General features: G+C 42.2%; 1 protein-coding gene across 1 annotated transcript in view; it reads right to left on the reverse strand.

Annotated features, from left to right (window-relative positions):
• Positions 1–15,118, reverse strand: part of FAT3 (FAT atypical cadherin 3) — a 428,576-nt gene that overhangs the window by 23,166 nt on the left and 390,292 nt on the right. The window contains exons 23-25 of the mRNA XM_035542387.2: positions 14,354–14,488; positions 13,200–13,357; positions 3,668–4,136 (exon numbers count right to left, since the gene is read on the reverse strand). Coding sequence (XP_035398280.1) covers positions 3,668–4,136; positions 13,200–13,357; positions 14,354–14,488 — 762 coding nt within the window. The remainder of the gene's footprint in view (positions 1–3,667; positions 4,137–13,199; positions 13,358–14,353; positions 14,489–15,118) is intronic.

The raw sequence follows: 15,118 nt of genomic DNA on the forward strand, positions 1-15,118 counted from the left end.
TATTGAGTTTGCATTTTAGATGATCAATTTATGCAAATTGTGTGTAAATTAGACACGGCCCCTTTGATTTCTGGCGTGCAGCCAGCAACTTTCATGTTACAATGTTGGATAACCTTTACTTGACTGTTTTCTTTAAAGTTAGCTACAAATATGTGCTTTCTTTTTCTCTCTCTTAATTTCCTTGTAAAGCACAGTAGGGTGGGTTTTTTTAAGAAAAAGGATGTTAACAGCATATGAAATCTGCTCTGTAAAATTCATATTAAAGAATTCATTTATTAAAAGAAATCCTATTATTATTCCAAAGGACCATTATTCTCCAGAAATGCTAATAGGAGGAAAATATCATATTAGTATGATATTAGTATTAGTAAAGAGATCTTGATGCTACTGAATGCCCTGGGACTGGAAATGTGACTTTGCTTGCACAGTGTATTTTTAATGTTTCCCCTCCCAAAAAGCTGTCGTTTCCTTTATTAAGATAAAAAAAATGAAGGTTTATTACATTTTTATTCTATTTTAAATGAAATCCATTTGCTAGCATCTATGTCAGCAAATACAATGTCTGGCGATTCTTAAATGCACACTGCAATTTGTGGCTCTGTAGCTAGCGTTTGCAGTGCTGTTGGGCTCTCCGCTCTAAAGAATTTAATTACATGGTCTTTTTGTGCATGGAGGACACTAGCAGCAGAATTGTTTTGCCTGGTGGAAAAAAAAAAAAAAAACAAAAACTGCCCATGACTTCTTCTGATGGGGCTGGGCTACAGAACCACCGATGTACAGTCAGGGCCCATTGTGCTGGAATTATGGCTTTATAACAATCCCGTATTTACATACGCTGCTGAGGCAGTAAAAACAGCAAACAGATTTTTGAACGGCAGGCAGCTGAAACATCCCCACAGGGCACATGCCCCCTCACCGAGGCAGGAAGGCAGGCAAGTTAAATCAGCTCTGCGTTTGCATTCCAGCAGCGAGTTATGTTGACAAGAAAACTGTGCGTGCCATTCCAGTAATAAAATGGGTCCAACGTTCAGAGCCACTGGTTTCTCCCCACCCCACTGCTCCCCTCAGTGTGAATTGGCATACACAGGGAGCTGGGAAAAAAGCACACACAATTGCTGTGAAGCAGTTCATTAGAAAGGTTTCAATTTACTCATCACGAGATCGTTGAGCAATACTGTAAATAGGCTTAAATAAAATCAATAGAAGGAGTTGTTCTCATGCTTCCTAGGATGCTAACTTAGGGAATGGTTAACCTCATTTATTAAGCATGGAGTCTGAATCAAAGCTATGTTATGTCCACATACATATTACAGACCTATTTCCTAGGGATTTACATAGTTTTTAAATAATTCTATCAGTGGCTGCAGCATCCTTCTTCCTCAGGATGAATTTCTTTTGCCCTTGTTGTGCAGCTCTCTTTTTCTTACCTTCCCTCAGTAAATAAAGACCTGTAATGGCAAAAGCAAGCAGCAGCATCCATCCTTGTGCTGCACAGCCCTGTGTCTCATTGCTCCCACCTGTCTGCACATCTCCATCCACCGACAGCAACACCGATGGCACCCCTGATGCACCCTTCACCCTGCTCACTACAACCCAAGGCAGGCCAAGAGCCCACCCTTTAACATTTAGCAGGCAGAAGTGCTCACTGGGCCAAACTGCAAATAAATCCCAAATGAGCTGTGGACCTGTTCTGCCTATGGCTGCACAAGACACCCCAGGAAACAGCGTGACTTCACCCCGTGCTCTGCAGAAGCAAAATCCAGCTCCCCCAATAAGTGCAAACTCCTCCACTGAAGTGCACTATTTAATTTTTGGAGGGAGATACAAGCTCATTGGCATCTATGTACTGTTGGAGTTGAGGACAGGCATGAATGTATTCATATATATATTTATTTATTTTTACTAAAAAAGTGAGGACAGCCATGAACTGTATATAGCCCAGGGTTTCTTAAGGTAGAAGTGTCAGAGCCGCAAAATCAACTAACTATGGAGGACAACGAAAGTAAATGCTGGCATAGGAGAAGACACAGCTGAATCGAAGCCAAGGATCCAGAGGGAATGCTAGCTGAGACCTCAGCATCAGAAATCCACACTGCTGGGGCTTACTATATAAGGACAGAAAACTTATGTCTGACAGTCAGTTTTGCTCACCAGATTTCAGCCTTGAAAACTAAATTAAACTGTTGTAAGGCTTAGGAAGTTTCTGAAGTTTAGGAATAAATAAATAAATGAGTAAATAAATAAATAACCAACAAAAACAGTTCTGTGAACAGCACCTTCACAAAAATACCCTAATTAAAAGCACCACACAGGTTGGGCACAGAAAATCTTAGTCTCGGTGAGGGGTTGGGAAGACTTTAGAAGACCCTGGTGCCAGCATGAGGCTGCATGGGGAGGACAGGGAATGTGTCCTGCAGCTTCCTCCAGGTGTGCAGGTTTAAAAGACATTCTGAAGTAACAGCCAAACTCTCAACCAAGGAAATGAGCTAGAGAGTGCAGAAAACTACCTACTCCTGGGGGAACTAGGAGGGAAATATGAGAGTGAGGCTGAAAACAATGAAAAGCAGAAATTACATTTGTGGGTATGAGGGAACTGCATGGACACAGTTAAGCAGAAAGCCCTGGACAGTGGTTAGATGGTCCATAAAAAAAGGCTAGCAGGATTTTCCCTAGGGAAACATGAACCAAACCACTAACAATAAGTGAATGGAAAGCTCTCTGCTTGCAGAAGACCTCCCTGTTAAGCATCCTCCTTTCTGGACTGGAAAATGTCCTTGCCAGGACAAGGGGAACCTCAGATCTTGTCAGCTCACGGTGGCAAATTTTTAGTTTGCCAGAAAGGGTGAATAATGCTTTCTGCTAATACAGCATAGAAAACTGGATGGGAAAGCTGTACACTGCAGAGATAGAAGAGCCCTACAAAAAAGGCCCTGTATGTATGCCATTTGCTTTTTTCCTACTAAGACATTCTTATGGTCAGGGTACCTTGTGCACTAGATTACTAGGTAGTAAGTTACTACCACCAAATCACACAAGTCACCGTATAACCACTGGACAGTAAACCCTAACATGAGCACCGTTTAAATCAATGCCCTATAAACTTTGGTATTACGCAGACCTTGAAGTACTCAGGCCTCCAAGGAAGCTGTAAAATATACTTCTGGGGGTTTATAATAGTGCGGACTCTCTCTTCTACATGCAGACATGGAATCAAATTACGTAGTCACAAAAGGTGTTTGTAGACAGCTCAGTAATTATATCTGACAGCTTCAGAAACAGAGAAGGGCAACGGTACCGCTGCATCTGTGATGGACGTTCGAAATCACCATCTTCATGTACAACCTTCGATGCTGTAAATGGATCCTGAAAAATCCAGCTGAGCATTACAGTAATTGTAATTTTATTGGTTTCTATAGAAATAGGATTATCCTAACAGCCAATAAATCAATTTCCTCCTGGAATACTAATGCAATGAGAAGGGGCACAGTTTCACCCTTATTTATAGAGCAAACAGCTTTTACACAATTTGCAATATCCATCAGAGTTTTGTAGAGTTCATGAGATTTTTTTTTTGTTTTCAAACATGCTGCTGCGTAAAACCATCTCCGACAATAAATTGTGGGGGAAAACGAGTGGGAAAACCCATAAAGTAATGCAAAATATTTACCACCAGATGGCACGCTCGTACAGGTGCCGCCGTTCTGGCAGGGATGCCTCTCGCAGGCGTCGGGGTAGAGGACACAGCCAAGCTTTAATTCGGTCAGGCCAACCACTTCTGCAAAGCTGCTGCGTTTGTTTTGGAGCGGCAGCTCGTTGTTATTTAGGACAACTGAATCCAGGCAGCCCTGAAAGCCGCTCAAGACCTGCGTTGTTCTCTTGTCGGTCAGGCTGCGGACGTTATCCACTTGGACCTGGGCTCCGAAATAGACAGAGCTATCCGTGCTGAGAGTCTGGAAGTAGAGGGGGGCTTTGCGGCGCTCCACGTAGCTGTCGTCCAGGGACAAGCTTGTGAAATTGCGATTCAGCTCCAGGAAGACAGAATGCCAGCTTCCGTCGTTGACGGCCCTGCCAGAAATCCCCAGGATTCCCGGGCCACTCCCGCAGTCCAACTGGAACCAGAGTTTGCCATCCACAATCTGCAGGAGGAGAACAGAAATCAAAGCGCTTCAGACACTCAGATGTCTCGTAATACGCTCTCAGAGAGAATATGCAAAAACAGAGGATTTCCAGTCTCTGTACAGTGCTAAAAATGTCTCCTACATGACGCCGAAATAGCAAGAAGCTGTGCCTTTATCATCAGCAATAAACACACAGTAGTAAGTATTACTACTTAGTATTCACCACAAGCCAGTTACCTTAGGCAAACAAAATATGAAGAAAATATAGAAATCTAGCTGCATAACACATGGGATGACTGGGAGCCCAGGGTGTCTCACTGAACAGGGCATGGACCACAGGACTCCTGTTCTGCTGCTGCGCTGCTGCTATGCCGTTGTGCTTCTCTGAGCAAGTCCTGCTGTCCACCTGCTGTCCACCTGTGTGCTGTGTGCTGCCGGTGGTTGATGCTACCAGACAGTGCCTCAGGGCAAGCAGCCACCTCTGACGGAGAGAGATAAAGTCAATGATCACTGCTATCAGCTGTGGATGTTATGTGCTCTGGTCACGCACACATCCTGTGACTCTGTAACCTTTTGGAGCATCTCAGCAAGGTGTGCATTTGTCCCTAAGTTCAGCATCTCTAAGGGTAACAGTGATACAGGTAGGGGAAGGGGATACCATTAGGAACACTGAGGTTAAGCCAAGGGCTGGTGCAGCACTGCCTGAGGGTGGCAAGGCTAACAGGAGCATTTATGATGCTCCAGGGAGCGCTGAGGGTTCAGGAGCACATCCAAAATGCTTGTATACCAACACACAGTATGAGGAATGAATGGGACAAACTGGAAGCTTTGGTCCTTTCCCAGAGCTATGATACCATTGCTATCAGTGGGACTTGGTGGGATGAGTCCCACGATTCAAGTGCTGTTCAGGAGGGACAGGCAGGGCAGGCGAGGTGGAGGTGCCATGCTGTCCAAAAAGGAGAGATGTGACTGTACAGCCCTTGTCTTGGGGATGATGTAGCAGAGAGCCCCTGGGTGAGGGTTACAGGGACAGACAGCAAAGCAGATTTCGTCCTGTATATCTATTACTGACCGCCCACCCAGCATGATGGCACAGATGAGCCATCCTATAGGCAATTAGGGGAAATCTCTGGATCAGTTGCCCTCATCCTTATGGAAGATTCCTACTTCAGAGCCATACGCTGGAAATATCATACTGCTGTGACCAGCAAGCCTGGGAAATGCCTAAAGCATGTTGGAGATAACTTCCTGACACAAGCACTTAGTTAGCCAACGAGGAAAGGTGCCCTCCTGGACCTACTGGTTGGGATAGAGAAAGCTGGCTGATGTCCCATGCCTGTCAGTGTTCAAGAGACATTTGGATAATGCCCTCAATAATACGACTTATCTTTTGGTTTGCCCTGAAGTGGTCAGATACTTGGACTTGATGATCTGCATAGGTCCCTTCCAACTGAGCTATTCTAGTTCCAGTTCTAATTCCAAATTTCTGGTTGGCCAGAAGTCAGTTATTTTCCAGGGAGGCTATACTATCTGCTCTGCATATACATCACATAAGATGGCTTCCAATATTCCTCCTTTCCTCGTGTTTATGCTGGCTTCATGGCTTTAGAGAAACTGATGTGATTTGTTATGACTGACACACTGGAACAGGTTGCCTCGAGAAATTGTGGATGCCCCATCCTTGCAAGCGTTTCAGGTCAGGTTGGACAGGGCTTTGAGTGACCTGGTCTAGTGAAAGATCTCTGCCCATGGCAGGGGTTTGGAGTAGATCTTTAAGGGTCCATTCTAACCCAAACTGTTCTATTATTCTATGATTCTATTTTACGATTCTATGATTTCTCACTTATGCCCCTCATCCAGGAGGGTACTATAAGGGGAATGTGGCTAATGAGTGCTAGGCAATGGGTGTGCTGGAGGGGAATGAGACGTAGATGTGCTTCCCATTTAATCTGCCCATGCATTAACTGTAAAATAATACAGTCCTTCCCCCCCCGACAGGGAAGGTCTAAAAGTAAAATCCATCAAGAACTGTCTTATGACATATTAATTGGACTCAGGCTATCTGAAAATTCTTGCAATTATTTTAGCTTTATGCCATAATCTAAGATGTATTTATTCCTGCAAACCCCATCTCAAGACGGATCTGTCCCACTATCTATCCCCCTGAAAAGTTCAGGTGCTGTGTCCTTTCGCAGCCTTTCCTGCAGCACAAACTGTGCTGTGCACCACTTTACCCGTAACACAATGCTATTGCTCTCCTCTAGCAAAGTGGAGGTGCCACAGCTGTCAATGGCTCATAGGCCAAACCACTTGAGACCATACATTTTACTCTAGGCAAAGAAATACTCCTCAGATTACAGTCTGAGTACTGTTTGCCACTTGCCAGTGCTCCAGCCTGATGTCTTCACTAAACTTGAGTCTATATCAGACATTAAAGCAAAAGTTCCCCCTTGATAATCATATTATTGTTATTGTCAGCACTTTACGGCCCTCGGAGGTTCACAAAACTACTCGGAGAAAAAAACTATGGGTAAAATGTTGACTTCTGATGATCTCTGGACTTCATGTCTCTGCTTTCCAGATCTCAGTCTCATGACCAGTTGAATTTGAACCAGGGTGTAACCTCAAGCCAAGCCACATGGTCCAGGGGGGATGCCACCACACCACACTGCTCCACTGGTCTGCAATTGCTTGGGCAGGGCAGATGCAGACACTAAGCACACAGTGAGCTCCACACAAATGCCCACTACCTAAAATATTCTGCATAGTTTGAGGGGTGAATAGCATGTTGGAGGAGCCAGAAGAACGAGAATTAGGTCCTGCTATGGGCAACTGGTTATATTGAAGTCCTTGACCTGTAGGATGTAATGAAACTGAGAAGAAATGAGGTCTGTGATTGTAACACATGTTTGAGGGATGGATGTTGCTTGGTACTCCCACAGCTCAATCAAAAAAAGGCTAATGGATGCACAGAAAAGTAAGTCTGGACCATTTTTCATTAAAAAGTTTTTTCTTAAAGGACTCAAAACTCGGCTATAAACTATTTCTGTAGATTGAAATTAGGCTTATTAATGCATCTGCTCAGGAGGAATCTTGGTAAACAAGATGCCCTGAGATTATTTCCTCCAGAGATGGAGCAATAGCTTTATTTTGCTCTGTGCAACAAAATAGTCCACAAACCTTGAAGGTGCTGCTCAGAAAGCATGGTCTGTCTCAACAGGAAAACAAATTGTGCAGAAAAATACATGCCAACATATTACACTTTGAAAAATGGCCACCATTGGATAGCAGTTAACTTTCTTCTTATTCTAAAGATTTTTTCCTATGGAAACTGTACTACTGATTGTATATGACATACATATACCTCCCCTAAGACTACTTATACCCTGAAGGACCTACTGCCTGCATGTCTATTGCCCTTATTCACAGAACATGCTTTTCCAATTATCTTTATAAATACAACACCACATATGAGCACCTGGGATAAATATTGCAGCATTTATATATGGGATACGATGAAGTATAAGATTCACCATTAAAATATGTTTTATACATCTTTCTCATCTATTTTTATTTCTTTTTACCAGCAGATGATCTGACATACACGACAAATGTATATTATCTGAAATGCTGTGCTTCCTTCCTTTTATTAAAAAGGCACTAGCAACCCCCACCTTAGGCTAGAGTGAAAGATGGGAAGGATGGTCCAACTTGCAGTACTAGCCTAAGGTATGATAGATATGCATGGGAATCCACACTCTACTACACTCTTCCTCTGGGATCTCAAGCAAGTCATCAGTTTCAGGTCTCCATCGGTAAAACAAGGGTAACATCATTTCCCTACCTCACACTGGTGCTTTATGGATAAATACTTTAAAGACTCTGACATGTGCAGAATCCCCTAGCACTGGGACCATAAAAATACTTTCATTAAATGGATGGTCACAGGCCTTGCTGTAGTGGGGCAGGGAGGAATTATTTGTCCCCTGCTGGCCCCGAGCCTCTAACAGGATTGAGGAACACCAGAGGGCTCCTGTCCTGCGTACTTAGCAGCTAGGCTGGCAGGGCAGGGAGGAGAAGGGTCTACTGCAAAAGGGCAGAAAGACATCTCCTCCCCTAAGCACTGAGAATTCAGCTGCAGAACTTCGATTCAGCAGCTAATTCCTGTGATTCCTCACAACTGATGTAACGTCAGGGGCACTGTTTCATCCTCAAAGGGGAATTTTAGGTTATAGCCTGGAGTTTGATACCACGAACAGCTGAACTTTAAGTAAACTTCTGACCAAATGAGGTACGTGCAAACAAATAGTATGGAAATCCAATAAAAGACCAATGTTTGTGCCAGGGCTCAGCAGTTATCCAGACAATAACCTTAGAGGGATGACTAGTCTGACTGACAATTCATAGCACCAGACTCAGCTCAGGACTGAACGTGTGGCACTTGGCTTTTTTTCTCCAGCTATGTAAAAAACACAGCAGAAAGCTTGAGTTATTCTGTCTTACGGCAGAGAGCTGCAAACCGTCCAATGCCTTGGTAATGCAGAGACCCTCTGCACCAGATGAAAGTTGGGAGATGCTGCTTCAACCACAGGGGCAGACAATTCCCTCCAAGCTTCCAGCTGCCCACCTCTCAAAGCTTTCTGGGCTCAGTTACACTGCCTCTCATTGCACTCATTAGGACAGTGAGGTAAATGCACACTTAAACATGTATGCTTTTATAGACACAAAGTTCCTCACATACAAAGTGGGCAGAGAAGTACAAAGAATGGAGACGGCTCCAAAAGGTGATGCAATCTGTTACATTTCAATGGCTTCATTCAATGAGCAAAATGGAGCCAAGCACATACTGTAAATTATATTAGAATATTAGCCTGGCTAAGATGTTTGGCTAACATTCATATTTGTGTATCAACATAGGTAATAAAATGATCAAATGGTTCTTCTGAGACCACCTTAGGCTCACACAGTCCATCTGCAGTCACACACCATGGATACAGCATGCTGCCTACTAATCTATCAGGGGAAATATTTCGTTAGCTGAATTACATTTCGGGTTCGTTTGTGTAAAATGGTATATTTAATTAAAATATTACTTGTTTCAACTCCAGCCATAGCTGGGATCATATCCAAGCTTCAGTCTTATCCAGCATAAGCCATGCAGCAGTAATGCATTAAAATGTATAATACACACTTAACTAAACCATGCGAAGTTTCACATTAACTGCCTGGACGGGAGACCATATGCTTGCCTTTTACCATTTAACAGCTATATTTCTGGAATGAGGAGAAACTCTTCCTTTACCTATTTTTAGTCCTTTGAGTTCTAGAAATCAAATCAAATCTCCACTATATTCCTTTAAAAAAATGAAATAAACTGTGGAATTTTCTTCTGGAATGGCCTCATTACGCTTTAAATCGTTAACTTTTATTTTTCCCAGATAGATGCTACATAGGAAAAAGGAAATGGTGATACTGTTTTCAGCATATGAAATCCTCCAAAGGAAAAAAAAGGCCATCAACCTGCATCTCATTTTGCTCCAATTGTCTTAAAAGCAGGAGTGCACAATGAAAAAATGGCCAACCTCTCAAAATCGATGGATGAGCTGCTTTATTTGAAACAGCTGAATAAATAACACCCTTATTATATTGTATCAACACAGTGTAGCTGGTAGGCTTTCAGCAAAGTAGTAGACGGGCAGTTTGCTCCATGGAATTGATTATTCATCCAAGGACACCGTGCTATGATTATGAAATATTTCCATCACTAAAGTTATCATAAATGTATGAGTTCACAAAATTAAGCTGGTCATTTAAACAATGAAAACCATACTGCAGCATTAATTTTTAAATAGACTGCAATGGGGGAGAGTTACTTGAAAAAAATCAATGCTACTATACACCCCAACAGTGATGTTGTGTTCTGCTTGTTCTCCCATGGGTTTGTACTATGTGGTGGGTCTAAACTTCCTCCAACTCTACTGTTGTTTGGGGTTTAGTGTTGGTGCTGGGCCTTCGGGTGCTAAACCAGCAACATACTTAAGTATATGCTTAAAACTAAGTTATGTGAGCAGTTCCAATTGCCTTCAAATACAGGAAGTTAAGCGAGTGATTAAGTGCTTTGCTGGAGTGGTGCCAGGGTGCTCAAAAGAGCACAGGATCCCATCCTTTATCCTCTATTTGGAAAGCTTCTCCTCATGTTTAATTTAATTGAAAGCAATGCTCAGATGATAACAACTTCACATTTATAGACCTCTAATTAATCTACTCAATGGCCTCATTTCTGAGAGCCTCCCTATCTCACAACATACATACTTGGTTAAAAGGAAAAAAAAAAAAAAGAAAGCTTAACCTCTGGATTACAAATGAAAAAATATAAGCTTGGAAAGTCTAAGGGTAACTTACCTGAAGACATGGGAGTAAGGGATCCCCAAAGTGCAGTTCATGAGTCAGCTGATATCCTTGAAGAGTCCTGCTATGGCTACATCCCTTGAGCAGAATGCCACTTGTCTACCATAGAGCACCTTTGTGAGACCTTAGTCTGATGCTCCTCTGCTAAACGAGCTTCACGAACAAAATTAGGAATTCCTGACCTTTTAAGTAATAACACATCTCCAAAACCACACCAAATGTAATGCTTTTCTTTTCTTTAAACCTTGTGCTTAGAGAATCCAAGGGACAGATCTGGGAAAAGGGCTTACTTCAACAGCAAATTCTGCCCTACCTAAAAGATGAAAAGCAAGGTGTTAGACTCTAGGAGGGGAATTCCCTGTGTCATTCCCTGCCTGATGCATTGGAGATAGTGGCACCCTCGCATCTTAGCACTGCGTACATGACCCTGGACCTTGCCCATCAGACACGTGAGGGGTCCAAAGATCTGTATTAAGCGTCATGAGATGGATTCAGATCTGGAAACCCTTCCTTGCAGCTAGGAAGAAAAAAAAAAAAAAAAAAAAAGCATGACCCTGAGATTGGCCTCTGAGACATGAGCAGAACACCCACTGCTCTTGTCACTGCTCCTTCAATTACCATTTTTTCTTCCCAGTACCTTTCAAAGCAAAATGATTAAGTGATTGTGGGAAACCATGGCCAAAACCACTAAATTCCTAACCCAGAACTAAGAACCCAACCCAGACCACTGCCATGAGGGGCTCTCTTACTTATTTTTATGTAACATCATGAATTTTTCACTTTTGGCTGCAAAATTGTCCAGCTTCAAGTGGAGGTTTCCATTCAATTACCTACAACCCAAAGATTATCGAACTTCTCCAGAGGGAGAGCAGCCTGAGCTCAGTCCATTAGCATCAACACATCTCCCACTTTGCAGCAGAAGCACTACCCAAGTCGTAGGGACAGAGGTAGCAGGAGAATGAAGGAGCAATGGCAGGATTTAATCACTGCAGCTAGGTCTATTCCCAGAATACTGTCAAATGAGCTCCATGGGATGTCTGGTTCCTGAGTAGGCTTAAGTGGCTGGCTTAACTGGAGCAACTGTGATTCTGGGCATGCTTTCTCCTAAAGCCTGGGTGGGATACCTGGGGCTCAGGGGTTACTTCCCTGACCAAAGCCCTGCTGAACTGCAGTACAGGTTGGATTTCCCTGTGAAAATACCTTTTCCTATCACCAAAGCAGGGGTTAGTGCTTTTTACTTCCATCCATGCCTTCCAAAAAACTAGGAATAATAACAATGATAACAAAAATTGTAATAATCTACTCACTTAATTATGTGGAAAAGTAGATGGTATACTTGTACTGCAGAGTCCACTCTTTTGTAATATTTGAAATGAAATGTTATCTAGAACAGGCATGATTTAAAACACCATCGTCCTGACCTGTTGGACTCCCTAATCACTACAGTTTTATACACTAAACTCTAAAAAAATAAATTCTCCTATAAACATTCTAACACCATTTCAGTCTGCTTCTGTATCATCTATTACCATTTTCAAGTGGCACCTTTCACCAGGGCCATTTGTTTTTTTTCTAAGCATTTTTCAAAACTAAATTGCAACATTCCTTACTGATATATACTAAGAGCAACCACACTGAAGGCTTCAAAAAAGATCTTCAACCTTTCAGCTTTTTTTTTTTTAACAAAAAGTATATTAAAAGGTTCAAACAGTGCCTTTCTACATGTCTCAAAGCAGACCTTAATTGTCTCATACAAATCTCAGCACTGCTGAGAGTTCCCAGAGAATGAAAGACAATACTCCTGCTGATGAAATATTTCAGTCCAACAGCTATAAAATCATTTGTTGCCCATTAATAACTCATCTAGCAATTTTAACATTACCTAAGCATTCAGCCAAAAGTGATCTGAAGATTGTAAATACAGACACAAAAGGCTCTGTGCCATCTCTTCCACTGCTGAATTACAGGACATGGCTGAGTTACGAAAGTCAGCATCTTCGTTTTGTACCCTAGAGGCTCTAGCAGAAATACTACACACACAGGCTCTTGGATGAGCCCATCATTCCCTTTCCATCCAGCAGATACTTGCCATTCAAAAAAAACCAACTCAACAAAGAATGAAAATGCATGGAGAGCTTATCAATTAAATACTGATCAGCTATCAATCTCCAGCTACCCCATGCCTCTCTGACAAATAATTTTAATTCACAGAAGGTAAAAATCTACATATTCAGTAGGAGACATGTTCTAAGCAGTCAGTTTCTGGAATTAACTCGACAACAGAAATGGCATATTCTCTAACCACAGTCATGGACACAGGGGAAGAGCAGCTATTTCATCATGCATTGTTTTGACTATATGGTCATATAAATGGCCAAATCTTACATCTTGTGCAGATTGGCTCCTGCATGCAGACACCTATAATATTCTCATAATGAACAGCACCCAATAGAGCATTTTCCAAGTAAAGTACCACTAACAAGCTGCTTTTTTGATTGTTGTTGTTGCTGCCATTGTCGAAATTGCTGTTTTTTCCCTGTTAGCAACAAACAGATCAGACTTCATCTTCTAAATCTACAGCTGAAATGAGAACAACATTCCCCAAATCAAGAGCCAACAGAAAACATATAATCAAGAAAAAGAACTGCAGAAAAGATAAGTTATTTTAATTACCTTCAGAATTATACAGGGATTCGCTCTGGTGTACATTATAATCCCATTGCTTTGCAGAGTTCGCAGACGTAGAGCCAGTTTGAATTCCTCTTTCTTGCTATTTTCAGAAACACGGTATTTAATGTAACTATTCCCAGCAAAGCTAAGGGAAGTGTGGCCTGAAATAACCATTTTGAAAACACACGTTCTTTTAGTGACACATGAAATATTTCCTTAACTGTCAAGCTAATTTATTACAGCAAATGAGAATTAGTTTAGACTTGTAAATAAGACCCAACCTTGATGGGAAAAAAAGCTTGCACCTACTACAAATATATATGGTATTTTTTCAGGAAATTATTTTTCAGTGGATGGGAGAAAGGTCTATTTCTCCACACTTATAAAAAAAAGAGGGTTTTCTCCAAGTGTTCAGCATTTTTAAGGTTATCTACCCCTGGTCACACCTACCTCTCCTTACTAGTAACAGAGGGAGTTAAAGACAACCATGCTTGTATATCAGGGAGTTGAGTTATGAGTATAAAGTCAGGTGTGGGCAGATGGCAGCCAAACCTGTACAGTTAATTCCCTGCAACCACTGCCAAGGACCACTGCGAAAAAACTCAGTATCTGCTGTGCTTTTTTCAAGAAAACATCACGCAGCCTTGGACTGACTGAAGTAAATGGAAAGCTCCACTTCATGGGCTCCCTACCACTCTCTTTGTATCCAAGGGAACAACACAGCTGCAGAGAACTAACAAATGTCCTGAAAGTTTCTTTTTGGGATGCTGTAGTGCTTTCATTAGTAAAGACTGGAATTTTGGTGATCTAAATTGCAAGCAGGAGTTAATTATAGAGCTTTGCCCATGGCAGGAAAGCATCTAGCATAACAGTCTCTAGGAAAAGTCCTGTTTACTCAGCAGCCTGTTTTAATGATCTGGGATTCAACCCAGTCAGTAGGAATTTCCCAACAGAAACTTGATCATGGTCTTCATACAGCCCTGTAGCTATAAAGCCAATTGTTTTCCAGGGCTTATGAACAGATGGACCAAGTGCCAGTGCTGAGAAGTGTTAAACAGTAGATCTTCTGTTGACTTGAGTGGCACCTCTACCTACAAAATGAGAACAACAGTCCTTTTTTGTTCAAGTATATCCCCCTTTACCGCTGTGATGTGCACCTGAGCATTCGCCAAGCTTTCCAGGTGGGCATTGGCAGATGAATGGTCTCCGGTTAGCTTCATACCCCACACACTGCATGTCCCCTGGACACGGCTTCTCCAGACAGGGATCATTAGACCCTGGGCACAGTCCTCCTGCAATAAGTTAAAATACTGTCAAGGACACAGTGTAAAACATGATCTTTAGCAATACAGAACTAATAAAAGAAAGACAATTATTGATCTTGCTCTTCAGTACAAGCCAAGCATGGCTTAACGATAATAATAATAAAAGAAAAATATTTCAGGAAGAGATGCCCTGCAGACAAGTACTTAGCAAAATCCTGTTATGATTTTTCAAAGGATGCACTAAAACCTATGGCAAAATATTATGAAAATTAGCTATTTTTAGCAGTGACTGGATATACATCGGTGTTGTGATGCTCAGGCCAGTCATTTATTCACAAAGCCTCTTGTACAGGGAATTTAGGGCTACCAGAAAACAAATAACTTGAAGTTACACAATCCTTTTGCCCAAGCATGCCCACGTGAAGCAAATTTAGAGAAGTAGAGTTCCCTGGGAGACAAAATAAAAAAACAATTCCCTGGCTATGGAATGACAGCTGAACTCTTCATCTTTGTACTGCACAGGGCACACTCGCAGGCTGAGCACAAGGCACAGGCAGATCTGCTCTGTCCTCATGTTCCTCCTGGCTTTTCTGAGACCTCACATCCTATTGCACACCTTGCCCAGGCTGTCAAAAGCCTATCCTCCTTTCTTGTGGT

This window comes from Cygnus atratus, chromosome 1 (assembly GCF_013377495.2).
Source record: "Cygnus atratus isolate AKBS03 ecotype Queensland, Australia chromosome 1, CAtr_DNAZoo_HiC_assembly, whole genome shotgun sequence".
NCBI classification, from domain to species: domain Eukaryota; kingdom Metazoa; phylum Chordata; class Aves; order Anseriformes; family Anatidae; genus Cygnus; species Cygnus atratus.